The sequence below is a fragment of the Pezoporus occidentalis genome, unplaced genomic scaffold (genome assembly GCF_034315485.1).
Source record: "Pezoporus occidentalis ecotype Australia unplaced genomic scaffold, CSIRO_AGI_Poc_V1 ctg181, whole genome shotgun sequence".
Taxonomy (NCBI): Eukaryota; Metazoa; Chordata; class Aves; order Psittaciformes; family Psittacidae; genus Pezoporus; species Pezoporus occidentalis.
Window position 1 is genome coordinate 701,829 of NW_026913652.1, and position 22,079 is coordinate 723,907.

At 37.7% G+C, this 22,079-nt stretch overlaps 1 protein-coding gene across 2 annotated transcripts in view; it reads right to left on the minus strand.

Annotated features, from left to right (window-relative positions):
* Positions 1 to 3,479: 3,479 nt before the first annotated feature.
* The window catches only part of RICTOR (RPTOR independent companion of MTOR complex 2), a 78,901-nt gene continuing 60,301 nt past the window's right edge, over positions 3,480 to 22,079 (minus strand). For both annotated transcript variants that reach the window (XM_062615419.1, XM_062615420.1), the window contains 12 exons: positions 19,967 to 20,054; positions 18,822 to 18,914; positions 17,873 to 17,979; positions 16,983 to 17,212; positions 15,216 to 16,245; positions 11,540 to 11,717; positions 10,235 to 10,319; positions 9,253 to 9,486; positions 7,642 to 7,794; positions 6,994 to 7,117; positions 5,814 to 5,952; positions 3,480 to 5,639 (listed from right to left, as the gene is read on the minus strand). In XM_062615419.1, coding sequence (XP_062471403.1) covers positions 5,565 to 5,639; positions 5,814 to 5,952; positions 6,994 to 7,117; positions 7,642 to 7,794; positions 9,253 to 9,486; positions 10,235 to 10,319; positions 11,540 to 11,717; positions 15,216 to 16,245; positions 16,983 to 17,212; positions 17,873 to 17,979; positions 18,822 to 18,914; positions 19,967 to 20,054 — 2,536 coding nt within the window. In that variant the 3' untranslated portion in view covers positions 3,480 to 5,564. The remainder of the gene's footprint in view (positions 5,640 to 5,813; positions 5,953 to 6,993; positions 7,118 to 7,641; positions 7,795 to 9,252; positions 9,487 to 10,234; positions 10,320 to 11,539; positions 11,718 to 15,215; positions 16,246 to 16,982; positions 17,213 to 17,872; positions 17,980 to 18,821; positions 18,915 to 19,966; positions 20,055 to 22,079) is intronic.

Below are 22,079 nucleotides of genomic sequence, written 5' to 3' on the forward strand. Positions count from 1 at the left end.
TCTATCAGAGCACAGATCGCTGCTTTTGAAGTGTGTGAGAAAAACCACACGCTGTCTGTGGTGATTCCATCCAGGGAGCAAGCAGAGGGGGCCAATGGAACAAGCTAAGCTGCTAATTACTGGTGGTGAGACACCAAGGCCTGTTGAGACATCCCACCTCAAATCCCCAGATCCTTCCCACAGAGATCTGGCAGTGATGAAACTGCTTTGTCAGGAAGCCAGGGGATAAGCTGCCAGGTACCACCCGATGGGTGGTGAGGCCATGAGAAACCTTTCTGCTGGCTGCCCCTGAGGGCTGACATTGTGAAACCACCTGTGATCAAAAGCACACATACAGGATTCCAGCGAGGACACAGTGACCTTTCCAGGGGCACAGCTTGGCCATGAGAATGAGGAATAAAGATTAGAAACGTGTTTTTGTCTCTGTGGAGAGGTATGTACAACTTTTAGATTTAAGACATCTGTCTTGTATTAATGGTTAAAGAATTCAAAACTGTTAACTTGTTTTTCTCTTCTTGTTTATAATTCAGCTTTCACAGCTGCCTTTGAAACGCTAACACTTAAACCATCACATAGTGGAAAATTATTCTCAGTATCAATATGCTACATTTTCAAAATAAAGATGGTATATGAACTATTTAGTTCCCTTACGTTTTTTGTAAGACATCCTAGAATGCATTAATGTGAAAATGTATTTTTAACCAAAAAAAAAAAAAAAATTTGCAAAGCTTCAGATTGTTCTAGTTAACCAGTAATTAAAAAATTTAAATAGAATTCCAATCCATTTCTAGTGCTGAGAGGTACACATGAGACCAGAACAGTTGTATGAAGTTTAAGTACATTTTATTAACAATGCATCCCTTTGATAAGACTACGCTTCAGAAGGCTTTTAATGCCCATTGACATGAACTGTACACACTATAAAAGAAAAAAAAAAAAAAAAAACAGAAAAAAAGAAAAAGGAAAAAAAAGGAAAAAAAAACAGGAAAAAAAAATCAAGGTGGGCAATACCATTTGGGACAAGCCTCTGTTTAAATTATACACAGCTCAATGCAATATTCTTACGGAAAATATATAAATACTTTTTCTTTCTATGTTACAGGTATACAATATAAATCAGATTTCAATGTCTGTTCAGTGACCTACAAACACTAGAACCCCAAATATGTAGCAGCTTATTACTAAATAAGAAAACACCACACGGGGTAGGGAGAATAAAGTCTTGAGATATTCCTTGATCCCCTTTTTCCTCAGATGCATTAATTTAGACAATCTCTTGTAATGCAGTTTTAGGGATGCTGACAGCCCAATACTGGAACAATTTTTCAATTAAATCTACAAAGCATCTGCCTTTTCCCCCCTTAGACACTGCATCTTGTGCTGGAACACCCTATTCAGTGACAAAATGGTATCTTACACTTTTTGGCATAAATTACATTTCTCAAATAAAATAGTGTGTTTTACAAAGCAACTCAAGCAAAATGTGCAATTCCTGCATGCTGTGGCATTGTTGTCCATTTACATTACAAAAATAGTCAAAAGAATACCCACATTCTTTACTGAACTAGAAATCTGTTGAAAGCAAAACTATCCAGGGAACCAGAACTCGGAGTTAAGCAAAATCCAAGGAGATGTGGGAGGCTTCTAGTGAAATACAAGCATGTTTTCTAGCATGTTCCCAAAGGTCTTTTTATAGTTCTCAGATTCTACTCTCACCTAGTATACCCTTAATAAGAACACGGTAATAGAAGTGCAGCTTAAAAAAGAAGTTATTGGACCTGCTTTCAGCTGGCTCCAGTGAAACCTGGAGTAACAGGATTTGTGTGTAACCCTGCCAGGGGACGAGCACAGATCTCGGAGATGCTCCCAAGCCTGGCAAAAATTCTTCCACTGAGAGTGCTCAGCTTGAGCTCACACTTAGAAGGTAAAACCAGCTTCCTGCAGTCCAAAAAGCCAAATACCAACTCTGGGACACAGGATAAGAAGGAGCAATAGCTGGCTTCATCTCTCACTAAGCTTTGATTATTGCCTGTTTCTTGAATAGCTACCTCTCCCTTCAGGCACACAGTAAAGGTGCTACAGGTTTTTTCAGTTTCATTGCCATCACAACTCTCCTTCAAGACCACTACATACATTTCCAAATAAAATGACAAAAAGACAATCAGGATTCTCACTGCTTCCTTTCCAAATGTTTATAAGGGCAGATCATCTCAGTGTGCCAATCCACTATGCTCCTTAAGTACCGAACAGTTTAGCACTTCATTGTGCCTTGTGAACAAGTAAGAACAAAACCCAAGGAGAGCACATTTAGGGTACCTATGTCAGGTCAAAGAACACCCAGATGAGGAAAAGCAACTGTTACAAGCGTATCATACCAGGGGCCCAGCATGCAAGTCTCCTCCAGCTCCAAGTGATGCCCATGAGAGCTGGGAGCTCTCCTCATCTCTGAATTTCAGACAGCTGAAAAAGTCTCTCTCCAAAAGGGCACTTGCAGCACCTAGCTCCATCCTCCTCCCTATTCCCACTCATGGAGAGAAACAGGCCCTTGGGGAAGTAACTGGGAGACCTTTAGTTAGCTGTCTGGCCTTTGAAAAGGCTCTTCCCTTGCACTGACTGTAGGAGCAGACTTAAGAAAACCAGCCCCCTAACATAGTAGAGCCAGCTTCTCCTTCCCACAAAGGCTTTCACATCAGAGCTGAGCATTTTGTGTTAGCATAATTAATCATTTGGGAGTTTCCTTTGCCACAGCAACCAAACTGTATTACTATATAGTGCAAGTGAAGGTTACATACTTCACCCTTTATTCAAGCATTTACATCAGCAACTGTCTGGCTTGGAAAAATCACAAAGCAGGTGGTCTGTCAGCTTCCCTTGCAAACCTTTTCAAGAGAAGTGGAAGGACTATTAATCAGGGTTAATATAAGCACAACTGTTATTTACTACTATTTTCTTAAGTTTTATCATGAAGCAAATAAAACCCCAATATAACAACTCTGAAAGGGATATCTGAAAACGAAAATCTATAGAATCGGAAATTCACAGTTTATAACTAGGCCAATATCAGATTCCTTCAATTACAGCATCCCTTCATTTGCCAATTAAAATGACACATTAATGTGAGCTTACTGTAAATAAGTAAATTCATTCTGGAAATGTTGTATATTATGTACAGTACAGACTTCCCATCCTCTATGTGTACTTGTTGAAATCTACTGACACTCATACATTTTCAGGGAAAAAATAAATCATGTTTTACATCTGAATCTGCAGCCGTAACTTTTACATCAGGTATCTGTTGTCATGGATCCCCACACAAGTGAGTTACTTCAGAGGAGGTAAGCATTTCAGGATGGAGAGTCTTTCAAAAACATATTAACACCGCTTTTGCTTACCTTTTTATAATCAGAGGCCTTTGTATAGTGCTTACTATGTTAAGTGCTACAGGTTAAACTGGTAACAAATGAACAAAGGTGTTTGGTTTTTTCTAAATGCAGGTGATAAAACTTGTTTATTTTGCTTTAACTGCAGAAAAATAACATGGAGCTGTTCAATGTAACCCCATCTAGTTATTAAAACAAATCTCTCATACTTTAGCCTAACTGAGGTAGTGTTTGAAACTACGGTATATGATACGCTAGCCCCATTTTTGGGAAAACTACATTATTTCCTTTGGAGTTTATACCACTATTTGGTCTACTGTGATTGACATTTTGGTTTTACAGAAGCATTTATCTCTTATGAGCAGAAGTCCAATAGTTACCGGATATTTTCAGAGCATTTCAAACATGCCTTGACACACAGATGTGTTATTTGTGTCACTGACCACAGAAGAGTTAAACCAGTTTCTTTTTGCTCCTTCTTTCAGTGGGAAGTCATGGGAAGATAATCTTAGGAACTAAATTTAACTGTGAGCAGCAGTTTACAATCTGCTTTACCAGAATGTGATGGTATGCAGTGCACACAAAAACTCAGTGAAGTGATAGCTACAAAGCAGTGCTTATGTGTCTTGTTTTACTGTTCACAGGACTATCTATTGAAATCTCCAGTAGCATAGCTAGGAAGAACAGAGTTGTGAGCGTCAGGATAAATTCCACTTATCTTCACTTAAGTATTAATCTGACAATTATAAAAAATGGTAAAAGTGAATGGAAAAAATACGTTCTACTTAGTACAGTCCAGCTGAGTTATTCCTATATCAAAATCAATGGGTAATCCCTTCTATTACAGGCATTCTAACAAAGGTGGCCATGCTACTGTATATACACATTTGCATATATTTATATTACCTTCGTATAAAGGCTTCTGAATCTCTAGATCCATAATAAAAGTGTAAAATTGACAGGGATTCTTACTTTTTTTTTTTTTTTTTACAACTTGCACTCATTAATTTAGAAACCTCACCAGCAACAAGACTGAGGCAACTATTTCAGTCACCAACAGTCACTGTCTCATTTAACTTTTGCAACAAGTCCTAAATACCAGTATAAAATTATAAGTACTGCTGCTCCAAAATTTGGTACGTAAGGCTTTTCACTACAATTATTAGTACTGTCTGATGCTTGATCACTCATCCATTGAAAATCCAAATAAATCTTTGTTTTTAAAAAAGGCTGTTTCCACAGAACTTTGAAAACACTCATATTATGTCTTCTCACAAAAGCAGCAATGATTAAATGTCTTCAAGTTTACTTTATGCAATATTCATTTATCTTATACAAATCATGCTTTTTAAAGGATTTTGGTTAAGAGTAAGACCAACATTCGTACTATATGAGCATGAATGTAGAAACTGCAAATGCATGCATATCATTCAGGGAGAACAATCTGATTTCAGCATTTTAAGTTTAAATGATTTGTTATTTTTAAAAATCAAACTGTAGTGAAAGTCCTTAACTGGTTCAGATAAGACACATGTATGTAAATGTCATGAAATTGGAGAGACTGCTAATAAAATGACTCAGAACTATAGCAATATTAAAATAACTTAAAGGAAACCTCAGTGTCACTGAGGCTTTTCTTTTTGTCTGAAGTTACAAACCTCCAAGTAGTGTTATAAACAGTACAAAAACAAACAGAGAAAGGCTAACACTAACATTAATCCCCTAGTCTCCAAGATTACAGCACAGATCCCCATTGCTGGCAACGGAACGCACCCTCATATCTCTCTCTGATTCCTCGTATCCAGCATTTAAAAAGCAAGGCATCATTCTACTTCTCTGGAACAGAATTGAAAGTCAATCAAAAAAAGATGTCTCTGCATGTTGTCATATTTGTTTGTTTGTTTTTTCCAATGAAATGAAAAATTGTGGAGGTGTTCAGTGCTTGGCTCTTGCATATACTGATAATTACTATTATTAAAACTATGGTAATGTTTAATAAATCCCCAAAGGGCTCAAAAGACTTGGACAGTAATTGGTTGAGGAAGAAAGTTTTCAGTTCAGTCTTCAGGTACCAGCAGCTTCTGGAACAGTGTAGCAGATGATACTTGAAGCCTTTTATCCAGTCAGTCAGAGGCTGTCTGAGGATTTCAGAGTCTATATGCAATGCACTGCATGAGACAGAGGTCAGGATTCAGTTGATGTATCGATCACTGGAGGCTTTGTTGGTGTTGCTAAAATAGCCTCTGCTTCTTCATGCATCTAAGAGAAAAAGACAAGAAGAAGTATTCATGTCATTAGTGATTTTTGCTAAATAGGTATCATAAAATGGGTTCCTTTTAAGATATATCTAAAAGCATCCATTATTCACAACATGAAACCTGCACACAGCTGGTGCAATTTGGTGCATTCAACACATCTGAACACTCCACTTACTTGTAAGAACTGTACATCTTGAAATAGTTCCTGAATGAACCTTCTAGATGGAAGCCGAAATGTACAATGTGCTAACAAGTAGGACACCTCAGAGTAAAGGCATATGTCATCAAATGCTTGGGGATACTTCTCCTTAATTCTGGAAAAAACAAACAAAACAAAACCAACCCCCCCCCCCCCCCCCCCCCCCCAAAAAAAAAAAAAACAAACAAAAAAGCCCACACACAGAAAAACAAAGCTTTGTTAAATCTCAAACAAGTTTCCATCATATTTAAATGAAAAAAAAAAACACCAAAAAACATTCAATTAGATTTTGATTGTCATCATTAAAGTAGAACTCTTCATTACTAGGCATTATAAATTCCAGGTCTGACAAAAGCAAGAACATAAGGGCACCATGACTTTGTACAAAACTGCAAGTGAGATTAAACAGAATATACAATTTTTAAAGTTGCAGAGAATTGCTGTACACCTGGGGATCACCTACCCTTAAAATAACAGACATAGAAACATAGACCAGTATATTAAAGAACTGGCACCCACATGTACAGCAGTAATAAGAGAAATCGGAAAAAGCTAACTTAATTACCTGTAACCATTGTTAAAACTAAAATGAGCATTTCTTCATTTTCTTGTAGCAGCCATATGCAAATTTCCCATGTCACTATGCCAGGAACCTACAGGTTTTATTATGATATTTGGTACCTGGATTTATATTCCAGTATTTTAACACCTTTTTTTTCCCCCCTATAAGTTAATACCAGTAGTTGCATTCTCGCTTGAAGCAAATTCGTGTTTCTCAAGAAGTTACTTTCAGTTTGTTATTCTCTTTATCTGATATATATTTTTTTGGCAAAATAACAAAAAAGAATTACTGGTTTATTTGGTTTGGTTTTTTAGTTTGCTGTTTTTTTTTTTTAAGATGTATGATACACTGTGTATGTAAAGGAATATCACTATAGTTGAACTACCGATTTTAGAAAGACTGGGGAAGAGTAAGAAATCAAAGAGAGAGCAAAAACACTAGAAGAACAATTCTTTGTTTAGCCTTTATGTTATATTCAATCATACCTGCTTACAATTTTTTGAGGAGTAAGAAATAAGATCTCTGGGGTAGTGATTAACATTGAGCGTATACATACAACAAACTGCTAAAACATTTGAAATTTATTTAACTTACGTCAGCAGTCCAGTTTCATGGCCCTTAGTTCCTACTGAACTACTCAAATTGATGACTAAACGTAAGACTTCCTTCCGCAGAAGTATTCTGCACACTGGTGTATCATCTGGGATTGATTTTACTCCTGGAAAAACAAATTAAACAAGATGGGAGTTTAAACAGAATAATCTTTGTGCTGATCTTGTGCCAAGTAAGTCTGTTTTAGAATTCCATAAACACATACATATGCACTTATGTATGTATTCTGAACTTTTAATAAATACTTCATTTGAATATAAAACTTAAAAAAAATAAAAAAAAATCTATTTTCAGGAATTAATATAGAAAGATTTTAATAAGGTACACTACCATTTCATAAATGGAAAAGCCTGTAGGATTCAATTACAGGGCTGTCTCTACCACTAAACCATGCTGCAATCTGGGTGAGTCATTATCTGCTCTGTTTCTATCAGATGCTGCAGAGTTAGCAAGCAGCTACTTCCTAAGAAATTACAACAATTCAAAACATAAAACATCAGCCTGAATGTCTTTCTCTTTACAGAAATTCAGAGCTATTTTAATAACCTGCAGAAATGTTGTATAGCAAAAGCAATACCTAAAATACTTCTAGAGTTAGTCTTTAATAAACAAAAAAGTTTCCAAACTTACCTAGCATAAGTTCTGTACTCTTGGTGCTGCTAGCTGAACCATGGGATACTGCATCACTACAGCCTGAAATTCCAGAAAATTTGGAGGAATGCACATCTAAGTGATTGTGTATGGTCTGCCCACACCAGTCAGTATATGGAATGTCTGAAAAATCTGACATAAACATGATGTTGTATCTTTGTTATTCACAGTTTTCCTCACTTCAAATGCTTTTCTAATTTTCCAACAATGATAAGCATTCAAGACATTGATGCATGAAGTATTGTACATATAAGCCATCTGGAAACTAGATGCTGATTTTGGACAAATCAAAATATCTATAAATCACTGGTTTTGAATCTCAAAATAGTCAAGACCAATAAGCTCTTTTAGACACTAACAGAAGCCTAAAAAGTGTGATTACACATACAGCTCTTATTGATATATCTTTGCTCTATTTTACATAACATAATAAAGATGCTTTTGTACATGTGTAATTTGTTCTGTTCATACAATTAACGCAGGTGTTGCAGAAAGCTGACTTCATCAACAGAAAGATGTGAGAAGTAAGATTCTTCTGGGAGCTTTCACTATCCACAGCCTTTGGTATTTTTGATTTAAAGAGATAAATATAATATCCAAACTTCTAATTGTTGCACAGTTAGCAACCACAGAAAAACATAGGTCTGAAGTGACTCCTGCAGATCACCTAGTTCAACCTCTTGCTCAAAGAAGCCTGACGGTTGAAGGTCTTGCTCACCTCAAAATGAGGTTATTTTACACTGCAAAGAGGTTCCTTCCCCTTATGTTCAACTGGAATTTCTACTCCTCCAGCACATGTTCCTGCCCTCCTGTCCTTTGGCTGCATGCCTGACAAGAGCCTGGCTCTGCCATACCTCTAATCCCTTCACTACTTGAAGACTACACCTGGGATTTTATTTGCCATCCTTTCTTGACATTGAACTCAAGCTCAAACTCTGCTTTCTGGGCCATTCCTCACATTGTCCCCTTTGTCGACAGTACTCTTTATGTGCTACTAGCTCATCTGCAACACTATTGTAAAACCATGATTATTCCTACTAGGTATCCATTACTGGATTATGTTTCTATTAGAGATTCCAAACAGTCACGTAACTTCAAGCTCAGCAGAGGAGGTTAGGAAAAAATATACTGAATCTGATCTGAATCTCAAAATATAAAGGAAGATGACTAAATCCCAGAAATTACAGCTCAACTTCAAAAGACTCTTTAGATTTCCTTTGTTTTTGTTTTATGGTACAGACTTTCTCTGAAGTCAGACTTTTCATAAGCTTGACAGCAAGCACCTGTTTCCAGGACACAGAGTTTAAATACTAAATAAGATTTCAAATTTCATATTTTGATAAGCTCTTAGAAATATAGAAAAAAAAAATCATGCAGGCACCCAGTCATACTAACACTACTAGAAACCAAGAAGCTGAAAATGACCATAGAAATACCACTGGTTGCACAATGAGCTTACTATGGAGTATTAATTTCAAGGTCAATAGTCAGTAAGAAAAAGAAACCCTCACAGATTAATACATTTTCAACATGAACAAAATTCACTACTTTCCTTCAGTTTTACCACATTTCCCCACAAGGAACACTAACCTGTACGACCATATGAAGAGTTCACTTTACTGCTAGGCTGATAACCCAGTATTTGAACACAGACACAGTAAAGGCAGTTCTCATCTGTGTGCTCCTGCAGCCCTGTATCCTCTGTACCTTCTAAAAACTGGGAGGCATCTGAACGGCTGGTATTCATTATTTCTGTGAGACTGATCTGCTGTCGGAGCATCTGAAAAGGGCTTTTGACAACATCACCTGTACCTGATGGAAGACCTGTAGATAAGCAATTAGACATCAGAAAAAAAAAAACAACAAAACCCAGCAACCATTATTTCAATTAAATTTCCCCTTTTAAGCCTGGAGAGGGTATATGTGTGTCAAGAATAGAAACTTTTGAGTGGTTAAGCTCCCAAGATTGTTAGCATTTGGGAAACAGGTACCACATTTTAATCTCAGCTTATCACATGTAAGGAATCATGGCAAAGGACATAATTCAACCTGCAAAAACACACACTGTACATACTTACTGTAAGATGATGTGTCGTAAATCCTGAATTATGTCAGCATTAATAATACCCATGTAACACTAATACATTACTGATTTTCACAGTGTCAAACAAGATTAGCACAACAATATACTAACGTTTAAACAACACATGTACCAATGAACACAGAAACACAATTAATCCTGTAACTTAGTGCCTGTAGTAGGAAGAAACTACTCAACACTGCAGAAACAAGATGAAGACACTTTAGTAACATGCTCTTCCCAAAATGGAAATATTAACAAATATAATTTTGAACAATTTTGAAATTTAGCAAGCTACAGAAACACATTTTCTGGAAAATCAGCTTTATATATTGCATCAACAACACACATGAAAAAAAAATGTCAGTAACGTATGTCTATTTGGGTGTTCAAAGTGCTTGTAGTACAGTTCCAGTTAACTAGGAGGTAAAACAACAGCTATCGTATACAAATACACAACAGAAAGGTACAGCAAAGGAAAGAAAGCAGTACCTCCTGCATCAGGTGCAAAGATCTTAGTCCCATGATCATCAAATGGAGGTGTGGTTTTCTTCTGGAAATACGGAGTTTCCTTCACCTGGAATATTCAAGTGAAAATTAAAATTAGCACAGATGATAGCCATACATAAAGGAAGAACAGATTTTATGACAAAATAAAGTCTTGTACATCTCTTACTTCAGGAAAAAGATCCGATCAGAGAAATTAAGAATGGGCTCATGAGTACTAAAGGAAAGCCAATGAGAAAAACATACATTTGTGAATGAACATTTATTAAGCAAGGCTTACAAATAGTAAATGTTAAAACAGTGGTGACAGGCTGCAAGGAAACCTGTGACCCAGAAGTGGATACTAATGATCTGTCCATGATCACTCTACACCACTGGAGGTATCAGGAGAGCAGTGCAAAACCACACAGGACATCTAAAATGTTGTCAATAAGATGTAGTATTGTCAAGACATAACTCTACAAAAAGACTTCAGAGAGAATGTAAATATGCCAAAAAGGCAGCAAAGGAGAAAGAAAAAGTAGTTATTTCATCAAAGGAGAATATAAGCAGGTATGATGGCCAATCTTGACTTTGCTCTAGTTTTACTAAATTTTGAGGTTACTAAGAAACTACTTGGGTTTGAAAGACAAAGACTAAGTAAACTAAAGACAAGGAAGCCCACTGATTTACCTTTGCAATAGACAACGCTCTGCTTTTGATAATTAAGTAACAGTATATTAAACCCTGTGATGCATCAATTTGAGATGGGAATGCATTTTAACCATGCAGAAAGGTGGCAATTGGTAAGACATTTAAAATAATCTGGTTTAACCTAAATATATGCATATATATATATATATGAGGTTAAGTAAAGACAATATAATTTACTGCTATGACTACATATGTACACATCAAACTAATGGTAGCAGGAAGTTTACTGTGGGATAATGCATATCACCATTGACCAATAAATGTTTCAATTAGTTGGCTAAAGAGGTGCTAACAAATGTCCACAGACTATGCAGATTTTAGTACAAAAGCCGATGTCAACTAAAGATCTTCTGACATTATTTATGCTACCATTGTTTAACACTCTTCAACCCTGTCTGTGTTATCTGCCCAATACAAAGCCAACAATTTTCAATAAACTGAGTTAGAAACTCTTGTTCTCCAAAATGCATTCCTTGGAAGTACCACATCCATTTTTCCCCATTTCTCTAGATCTAATCTATTCTGATGAAAATGCAACAGTTGACTACCTTTCAGTATGAAAGTGCAAATAACCCCAGTAAATTATCACATACATACCTGAAATATTTCATTGATATCCACTGGGAGAGCAAGGCCAATGTAATCATCAGAGCTACCATATGTAGCATTAGAAACCATCGAGCGAACAGAAGAGGAACGCTGAAGTGTGTTTTGGTTAATAGGACTTAACAGATCTTCTTTATCTAATGAAGCATAACTTAAAGCTTTCATGAACCTGCAACATTGAAATAACAACTCACAATCCAGGTACATTTCTCATTCTGGCATATTAAAAGTTAGAAGGACTGCTGACACTATGACTATTCTCACCTTCCCACTGCAGAACCCAGAGCCTGTTACTTTGACAAATTACAACTACAGGCTCATTGCTTTTTTCTGTCTTGTACTGTATTGCATAGTTTGCCAGTTCCTCGGACAAGTACTTTTTCTTCTAAAGTCCTAGAAGGACTTGCAAAATAGCAAGATGAAACTTTTGCGATGTTGTGGCTGCGAAACCACAAATCTTCTCCAGCTTCCTAGGCTTCAAAGATTTACAGCCCAGACAGAGTCAGTAAATATTGAAACTGCTAACTGCCATATTCTGAAATGTACCTGTACACTGAGTCTATCTCCCCTGGATACTCAGAAACTCTGAGCTGAGCAGGCACATCCTGCAAATGCAAAGTTTGCGCTTGCTACAGAACTAGCAATGCAAGCAAGGAACTTTTTTCCTGTACTCAAAGCTGCCACCCATTAGGTCACCCACTCATGGAGGAAGAACTGGCTCAAGGTGAATGTGCAGGGGACAAACCTGAACCTGCACAGTGAGCAGAGTTGACTGTGACAAGGAACAAAAAAAAACAGGATGGGAGAAAGGAGGCTGGAGTCCTCAGTGCTGATCAGAGTCCTGATGATGGAAATTTCTCATTGGGCCATCTGTCATTTCACTTTTTGTTAAAGATAAACCCAGTAAATGTTTTCTTCCAATCAACCTATGTCGATGGTCTATATGCACTGGGTTAAAGCTTCCTAGTAAAGAGACACACCTCAGGAACAGTAGATTTTAATTATTTTACTGTAAATTATTATACACTGGGAGCTAAAGTACAATAAGCATTTAATTTCTTGACTTTCCGCTTTAGAAATAGTCTTCTTTAGAAATAATTTTCTATTACCTTTTGGTTTAGATGGGCAATTAAAATGTATTCTTATCCCTAAGAGGTTAACTGATTCATACTGAGATAAAAGTTACATTATCAAGGTTTGACCATGTAATGTTCAAGAGATTATGCAATAAGAATGCACAGAACACAAGTTATAGGATATCTCAATAGTTTTCTCACTACTAAGCAATTCTGACCAATGCTAATGACAGAAGAAGTGGACTTTACTATAAAAATCAAGCCATGCTTCAAAAGGACAGGAGGAAATGGCTTCAAGTTGGATCAGGGAAGGCTTAGATTAGGCATTAGGAAAAATTTCTCCATAGAAAGGGTTGTCAAGCATTGGAACAGGCTGCCCAAGGAAGTGGTGGAGTCACCACCCCTGGAGGTATTTAAATGACATGTAGATGTTTACTTAGGGACATTGTTTAGCAATAGACTTGGCAGTATTAGATTTATGGTTGGACTTGAGGATCTTAAGGGTCTATGATACTAAAATTACCCCTAAAATTACCAATTACATTAGTTATTTCATAATAAAACATTCTACAATTACTCTCAGCATAAAATTAAAGACAGAACCATTAATCCTAAAATTTGTCCCTGCTTTTCCTGGAAAAGTTATCAGATATATCATTAGTAGCGATAAACACTGGTAAGTTTTTATGAAAGCATGTCAGCAGATGGTGACAGCCACAATCAGGATTCACGACACACACATCAAAATTTTAGTTGGTCTTTAAAGACAAAGGTGGGAAATTTAGCCTCACAAAATAAATTATGCAAAGAACAACTAGAAACATAATAAAAAAACCCAATTTACATCTGCTACCTGCTATGACAAATAATTTTCTCAATGAAGTATGAATCAAAGAAATTTTCTGAAGACTGACACAAAAATAGGCTTGGCAGAGAAAAAAGGACATAATATTTCCTTCCAATTTATTACTTTAACAGCAGAGAGGGACAACATTTCTCTGGAAGTAGTAACATACTCTGAAATTAAAAGAACCACAATTATTCAGTGCAGACATGCAGCTGTAACCAGTACATGCAACACAGGTACTAGCTATATCATAGTCTTGCCAATCAATTAGCTAAATTACCAACACAATTGGACAATCTCTTGTAATATGCATCTCTGCAATTTTTTCTTCTCTGAGATACGAGCACAACAGCTGTTTCAGTTCAATATTAAAACTGGTCAGCTCAAATCTCTGAGCCTACCCAATGATAAGAGACCACGAACAGCTGAACACCAGGAATACTGTTAGTATTACATTGCATGCAGTCTCAGGATGAAAGCCCACTGCAGGAAGACTGCTTTGCATATCAAAGGCATGACTGCAAGGAATGGTACAACATTACTACAACCGCAACAGAACCTGTACTACCACTGAAATGACACCAATTTGTTCCTGCATTAGCACAGGAAGCCAGTGACAAAAGCAGAAAAGGCACTTCTGATTTCCAGATAATGCAGCTTAACTACTGAATCATCCTTAATTTAATCAGCACAGTCTAGTTCTAATTGACCCAAGGGAAAAATACTTATCTTTTATGACATCTATGCAGAATCATGTGAAAACATCAACAAAGGAATGTTGCTCTTAACCAGGACAAAAATGCATAGCAATAAACAGGCACTCATATACACTCAGCTGGATATGTGGAGCGCAGTTCAGGGACTTGCTGTTCTGTGCAGTAAGCAGACGACTTATGTACTGATAGCTTCTCCCCCTTCTCTCACCTGAGAGGATGTTTAGCTAAGAACTGAGATATAAAGTATCTTTTCCTTCTCAATAGCAATGTGAAAATTCAATGCATCAGCTGAAAGATAATCTGAAAGGAAAAATCTGGTAGAAGAGTTTTAAAGAGAAAGCTGTTAAGCACTGACTGCAGCTGCTGGGAACAGTGTCAATGTCATGAGCTAGGTAGCTTATGTAACTCTCCAATTAGTCTTCAGAACATCTAATATTACTCAAAAATAAAGAGGTGACACTGCCATCTAAAAATAAACGCCATGAGTAAAACCTTTGCTTTGTTATAGCTAAGAAGCCAAACTGACATTCCTGTCAGTGGTACCAGTATCTCATCACTTGCCTCAGCATCACAGTGAACACACATATAGCATGCTGGCAGGAGGCCGTGTCCTGAAACCTCACTGAATGGCATTGAGAGAATTTTCTCCTGCAATATGGCTCATGCAGTGTAGTCAAAGCTATTTTGTGTGACTGCAACTTCAGTAATGTTAGCAGTGTGAGTGCATTTAGATATTAAAAAATTAAACAGGAAGCCAATCTAACAGAAGGAAACACTGTCCCATTAACAGCACTGAAAGGGCTGAGCACAGCTGTGAAAGCTGAGCTTCTCTAACGGCACTTACAGAGTTGAGAATTCTCATTCTATTATTCTCCTAGTATTGATACTGCTTCCAATGAATCATCCTGCAACAACTGTCACTTTTAGGTGAAGTTGGAAAAAAAAAACCAACAAGGTACTAGAAAGACAGTTTTCCCATTTAATTGCCCTTACACCTCTGAAGTAAGGAGCACATTATAATCTCTTACCGACTTGGGGTTAGTCGAGAATCCAGGCTGCCAGACTTCATAGTAATAGTGTCAGTAAACAGCACATCCTTTGCTGGAGATGCCAGGGCTTCTGAGTGAGACAGTGAAGGATGCATCCGCTGCTGTTGTAAGCGTTTTAGTGTAGCATAGCCAAAGGCATCTCGAGAACTTGTGTAGCTAAAATTATAGTCAGCAAGACTTTTTATTGTAGCAAGAGAAGGAGCTTTAAGAGACTGGGCTCTTCGAGGAAGTGTATGAGAAGAGCCTGGTGGCACCAGAGATACAGAGTTGGACTTTGAGAGAGGCAGGTGGTTAGACTGTGGTGTTGAACAGAGACTTGGTTTAACTGTTTTTGTGCTTACCACAGTACTCAAACTTCCACAGTCAGTATCTACATTTGTAGTGTCCACACCTACAGTCTCTCTTGAAGGGCTAGAGCTCATTGAACTTATACCACTTGTTGTGGTATCTGTATTAAAACTTAAGCTACGACTCTTGAAATGTGTTTGCGTAGTACCATCTCCTATTAGCTTTTCTCTGCTTGTGTTTTCACGGTGAATTTCATTTCCAAGACCTTTTGGCAGCTTCAGATCATTTTCTCCAATACTTGGGGTACTATCAGTATCTTCCATATGCTTACTTCCAACAAAAGAAGTTTCTAATCGTAAAGTCTGGATTTTAGGAACTCTGAAAACAGGGTTTAATTCTTCCCCAGCAGGAAACTCTATGCTACCAGAAGGTTCTGTTACTGTACGATTTCGCCTCAGGACTGATTTACTGTCAGATGATGCCAGCTTTCCTGCTTTTGGATCACTGCTACTTCTGTGTTTTTTATTAGGGAGAGTAAGAGAGTTTAGAATGCGGTTTTTCACAAGCCTACTAGAAGAAAAAAAAGGAAAGGGACTACGGTCTTTGTCCTTTGAAGGTCCAGGTCTGTCATAAAATATTTGTTCTGCATCTTCAGTAATATCTAGGAAGAACGTGCTAGTGGAAGTACTACCAAAACGGTCATCCTCCATGATGAACATACCTGAAATTATATGAGACTTTGTCACTAGAAGTGGACATGTCTTTGCAACTACGCTGCAAAAAAGTAAGCAATAATTCTACAAAACCAACAGTGGGAGACCGACTTACTACAATTTTAATTTAACATTTTGTTAACTCAGTGTAAAGCACAAATGTTAAGGAGTACCTGAGCTGAAGACCTCACTGCTTCAAAAGAAAAGCCACAGTACCTTATTTCAGTGCAAATATCCAGCTACTAGGATTACAGTCAATGTGCTTCCTTCATGATATCTAAATATGGTTTAAATTCCAAATATCCATAGCAAAATTAAATTGCATTAGATGCTCAAAATACGCAAGAGTTTAAATACACTAATATTCTGTGTGTATGCATACACACAGAGAATGTATGCATTTATATTATAGAATATTCCTTTGAGGACAACCAAGTAAACTTTTCACAAAAGCATGGAGATTTCTGCAGAGTATTACAGTAAGCTGTCATGACTGGACATAACTTAGCCTATGTTAGAATTTCTTACTTCTGTATCAAATGTAAACCTAAGACTCCCTGCTCACTTGTGTAGATCTCTCTGAATGACATAAAATTCCCTCCCCTTGCTTGCATTCTCCTTGCAATAACAACTTTGTACTATTTGTCTGAATCTCACCATGCCAAAGTGTTAGTAGAACACCAAAATGCTGTTTCGTGGTGGGTTTTTTCTTTTGTTGTTGTCTCTTTGTTTTGTTGTTACTTACTTGAAGGGGCAGATTCGCTTTCACTGTTGTGCCTAGAACTAGTGGACTCAGAGTTCAAGCTAAGAGTGCTGGGTATAGAAGAAAGTTCATTGCAGAGCTGCTCCATATCATCAGGGACCACTGGCCAAGGCTGTCTACGACTGTGTCTCACTGCATCCCAGTTGTGATGCTTCAAAATGTCACATCCTTGTTTAGTTTTGGCTATTAGACCAAGCACGTAGACACAGGTTCTGTATTTAATGTATACACAGGAGGGGGGGGGGGAGGGGGGGGGAAAGCAACAATAATAGTATCTAATTTAACTAAACTTGCTCTCTTTGAAACAGTTTCAAAACAATTCCGCAGAAACTTCACAAAAGTACCAAGCAGCTTTTTGTTCATTTTTGTTTGTAATTCAATTGAAGCTGAGTATCTTCATATCAAATATCTGAGAACAATGCACTATTCAAAAATAAAAATTCATTATTACAAGAGCCTGATTACATGAAGTACCTATTTTTATTTTTTAAATAAAGGACAAACACTAATGCAATATTAGGCAAAAGGACAAACACTAATGCAATATTAGGCAAAATACCATCTATTCATCCTTTTAAAGATTCAAAAAAGTTATTGAATAAAAATGCTGGAATAATAAATTGATTCCTACAGAGATATAAGGAATACTTAATTTTTTTAAAAAGCAATATATTTTTTCACGAGTTTCATTTGTTTACTGCATGTTCTTTCAGACCTCCTATAGAACTTCATAACTGATACTCTGTTATCAATGTTCAATATCTTATTTCAAAGCAAGTGCAAAACTGTATTCATAATAATTAGGTAGGATTATTTGAAAACCTATGGCAATTGCCATCTGAAAATTTTATGTATAAATCAGATACACATACCCTCTAACAGAGAGAACTTCACAATGTTGGGCAAGTGCCATTATATCAGGAATTACATTCTCCTCTTGAAGCAAGTTAAGACCCCAATTTGATGATCCAATATTGCCCTGGAATAAAAGTTTGTCAAGTAAGGTTTGATTTTGACATGATCTGCAGTACTACCAGTATAAAGCTTTTGGCATTTTTCTTTGTTGATGGTATAGTTTCAAGCTCTATCTTCTTAAAGCAATTAGAGATCTGAGCAACATTTTTGGCATTTCCTAGTCCTTCAAATTCAAAAAAAGGGCTCATCACACTATTAACTACTATGTATTCCTCATTTTACCAATTCTACTATAAATAGCAGTATGATCTTGGTTTACTCATTTTACATCCCACTTACACTTACATTTTATTACATACCTACAACAGCCACGTTGGCAAATGTGCCAAAATAAACTTTGGGGAAGACAGGAAAGACGCAGATGAACAGTTGACAGTGCAAAGCAAATTTAGAAGTGTAGCTTGGATAGACACAGACAATAGGTTTTTGCCTGTCCTGAGCACCAAGTGTAACGGCTGTATATATTCACATGCATCAGTGGCAGACAGCTCTTTCAGAAACACTGAATTTTGGACCACCACAGTACATACATTAAAATCAGACGACAGCAATTTGGAACTACTGGTTCCATACTAATATCGTTGCTACATCTTTTTTACTTGTTAAAAAAGTAAAAAAAAAACCCAACCAACCAACCAAAAAACATGAATACTGAAAACCGGAACAAAAGGTGCAGTAAACCATTTTCAACTAAAAGTTCAGTCACGGTATAGAGAGCACCAACTTGGAAAAAAATAAAAAAAAAAAAATCACACATTTTATGACAAAAGCCCTAATTAATGATTTTATGAGAGAGTCATGACAAAACTCAAACAATTGCAAGAAGTTTGTAAATCTGTTACTAACCAAAGCCCAAAGGGCTGCTTTCAGCTGCTTAATTCCTTCCCACTTGTCCAGCATTGGGGAACGAACAGTGTAACTCAGATCTGTAACAATACTCTGAAGGAGAAAAAACAGAAGAAAAAAAACATCAGTTGAAAACGAAAGCAAGACCTCAGTCAAACAGGTTCTCTTGCATTTTTAATAAAAGGTAAAGCACTAATTTAAAGTATGCACCCTAAAATGTACAGTTCTGGAATAATAAGCATAAATTGACAGTAAGGGTAATGCAAGTAGAAAATTTTAATGTCACCACTGATTGCTTAATCTGTTATCTTTATAAAGACTAAATTAACTTAATGCAGATGCCCTGGGTTCAGCAGTATCAGTGATTTTTCTCCTTCTTAGTAGCTGGTGCAGTGCTGTGTTTTTGACTTTCAGCCTGGGAACAACACTGATAAAACCGATGCTTCTAGTTGTTGCTCAGTAATGTTTACTCTGACCAAGGACTTTCTGAGTCTCATGCTCTGCCAGGGAGGAGGGGAAGCTTAGAGTAAGCAGAGACAAACACCTGACCCAAACTATCTAAAGGGGTATTCCATACTACAGCACGTCATGCCGGGTGTATAAGCTGGGGGCAGTTACCCGGAAGGGCTAGATCTCTGCTTGGGTCGGGCTGGGTATCGGTCAGTGGGTGGTGAGTGGTTGTATTCTCTCCCCTTGTTATTTTCCTTATCATTATCATTATTGGTGGCAGCAGTAGTGGTTTGTGTTATACCTTTGTTACTGGACTGTTCTTATATCAACCTGTCAGAGTTACATTCTTTTGATTCTCATTTTCATTTCTGTATGCATAAAAGGATAGGCACAGTTTTACTTGTTAGAATACAATTCACCCACACACTGGCTGAAAATATGTTTATTCTAAGATTTTGCTAGCCATTTTAAGGAAAATGTTGCAAGGTATTTCTCTGGTATTTCAGTTTCAGGGAGAAATTCTACATGAGACTAGATGTCAAAGACTGTCTTCGCAACTTTTTGGCCCCACATAATTTAAGACATTCTTAAATTATTTTACAATGACTGTCTAAATGACATCTTTTTTAAAACATTCTAAATAGGTTACAGTACTCTTTAAAGTCATTAATGTTATAAATAGTTATTATCCTCACCTGAGACTCCAATAAATGGCAGCCTGTTTTATGGTGCACCAGTTGGCCATAAAGGTGAACTGGCAGGTAGACGTGCGGTCGCTGTAATCTGGAAGGAAGAAATCAGATGCTTTTCCAGGAATTCCAACATTTTATTTTAAAATAAATTACACTGCAGTGTACCCTTTAGGAAGCCCGTTTCTGGAGTTTGACCACCCTCTTGATAAAGAAACGTCTCCTGATGTGCAGTTTAAACCTCTCCTGGTGCAGTTTTGAACCACTCCCATGTGTTCTGTCACTGGGTACCAGGGAGCAGGGCTCAGCACCTCCCTCTCCACTTCCCCTCCTCAGGAAGCTGTAAGAGATCAAGGAGGTCACCCCTCAATCTCCTTCCCTCCAAACCAGGCATGACCAGAGGCCTGTGCCACTACTCACAAGACATTTCCTTCCAGCCCTGCCACCAGCACTGTTGCCACCTCTGGACACGTTCAAGGACCTTCACATCCTTCTTAAATGGTGGGTCCCAGCACTGCCCACAGTGCTCCAAGTAAGGCTGCACCAATGCTGAATAGAGCAGCAGAATCACCTCTGCTGACCAGCTGTTGATGCTGTGTCTGATGCACCCCAGGACAGTCTGTCCTCTTGGGGAACGTTGCTGACTCACACAGAGCCTGCTGCTGAGCACAACCCTTCCTTCAGGGCTGCTCTTCAGTCAGTCCTCTTTCAGTCTATTCTTGTGCCTTGCATTACTCAGTCCTAGGTGCAGAATCTTTTGGATTTGCTAAATTTCACCGTACTAATGGCTGTCCAATGCTTCAATCTATCTAGATCCCCCCTGCAAGGCCTCCTGTCCTTCAAGAAGGTGAACAGCACTTCTACATCTGGTATCTTCAGCAAACTTGATAATGGATTGCATCTGACTCCTGCATCCACATCACTGATAAATATATTGAACAGAACTGCCCCTACATTTGAGCCCTGAGAAACACAGCTGGTGACTGGCCACAAGTCTGATGTAGCCCTATTTACTATAACCATTTAAGCTCTGGCTTTCAGCCAGTTCTTTGTCCAGTACACTGTGAACCCACTCCTCCCATAGTCAGACAATTTGCCCAGCAGAATCCTGTGAGGGACAATATAAAAAGCCTTACTAAAATACAGAAAAACTACATCTACTGGCTTTCCCTTCATCCACTAGGTGGATGACCTTATTATACAAGAATATCAAATTAATCTCCCTTTGTGAACCTGTGCTGACTGCGCTTGATGATTGCCTTGTTCTTTAAATGCCTTTCAAAATTACCTAGCGTGATCTTCATAATTCTTCCAGCAACTGAGGTTAGAGTAACAGGTCTGTAGTTTCCTGGTTCTTCCCTTATGCCCTTCTTGTAAATTGGAGTAACACTGGCTAGCCTCCAGGCAGCAGGGATCTCCCCCAACTTCCAAGACCTTTGACAGATGATCAAGAAGGGTCTTGCCATAATATCTGCTAGATCCTATTGATATGTATGCAGCTGGTCCCTTACAATTTCAGTGTGCACAAACGGAAAGTGTCTGTTCCCATACTTGTGATCCTCTGACTCAGAGGACCAGGCAGCCCAAGATCGATCAATGTTATTAAAGACTGAGGCAAAAAAGCATTGACTGCCTCCACTTTTATTTCATCCCTATTTATCAGGCGACCATCTTTAACAAGTATTGATACAATGTTTTATTCAGACCTCCTCTTTCTATTAACATATTTAAACCCCTTCTTATCTGACACAATACTGGCCAAATTTTAATTCCAACTGAGCTTTGGCCCTTCATGTTTTCTCCCTGAATACATGAACCACAACCCTATAATTTTCCTGTGAAGCCTGACCTCACTTACAGAGATAACACAATTTCTTTTCCCTCTGAAGCTCCACAAATCACTATCAGAAATTTCTCCTAAATGCCTATGGAGTAATTCAAAAGTGCTAACATCCTGGCTGAACAATCAGTAGTAGACACCCACTACAATACCTCCTTTGTTTTCCATCCCCTAATCCTCACCTAGATGCTCTCAAACACATCACATAACTCTAAGCACTGTACAGTCAAACCTTTCCCTTACACACAGGGCAACACCTCCACCTCCACCTTGCCTGCC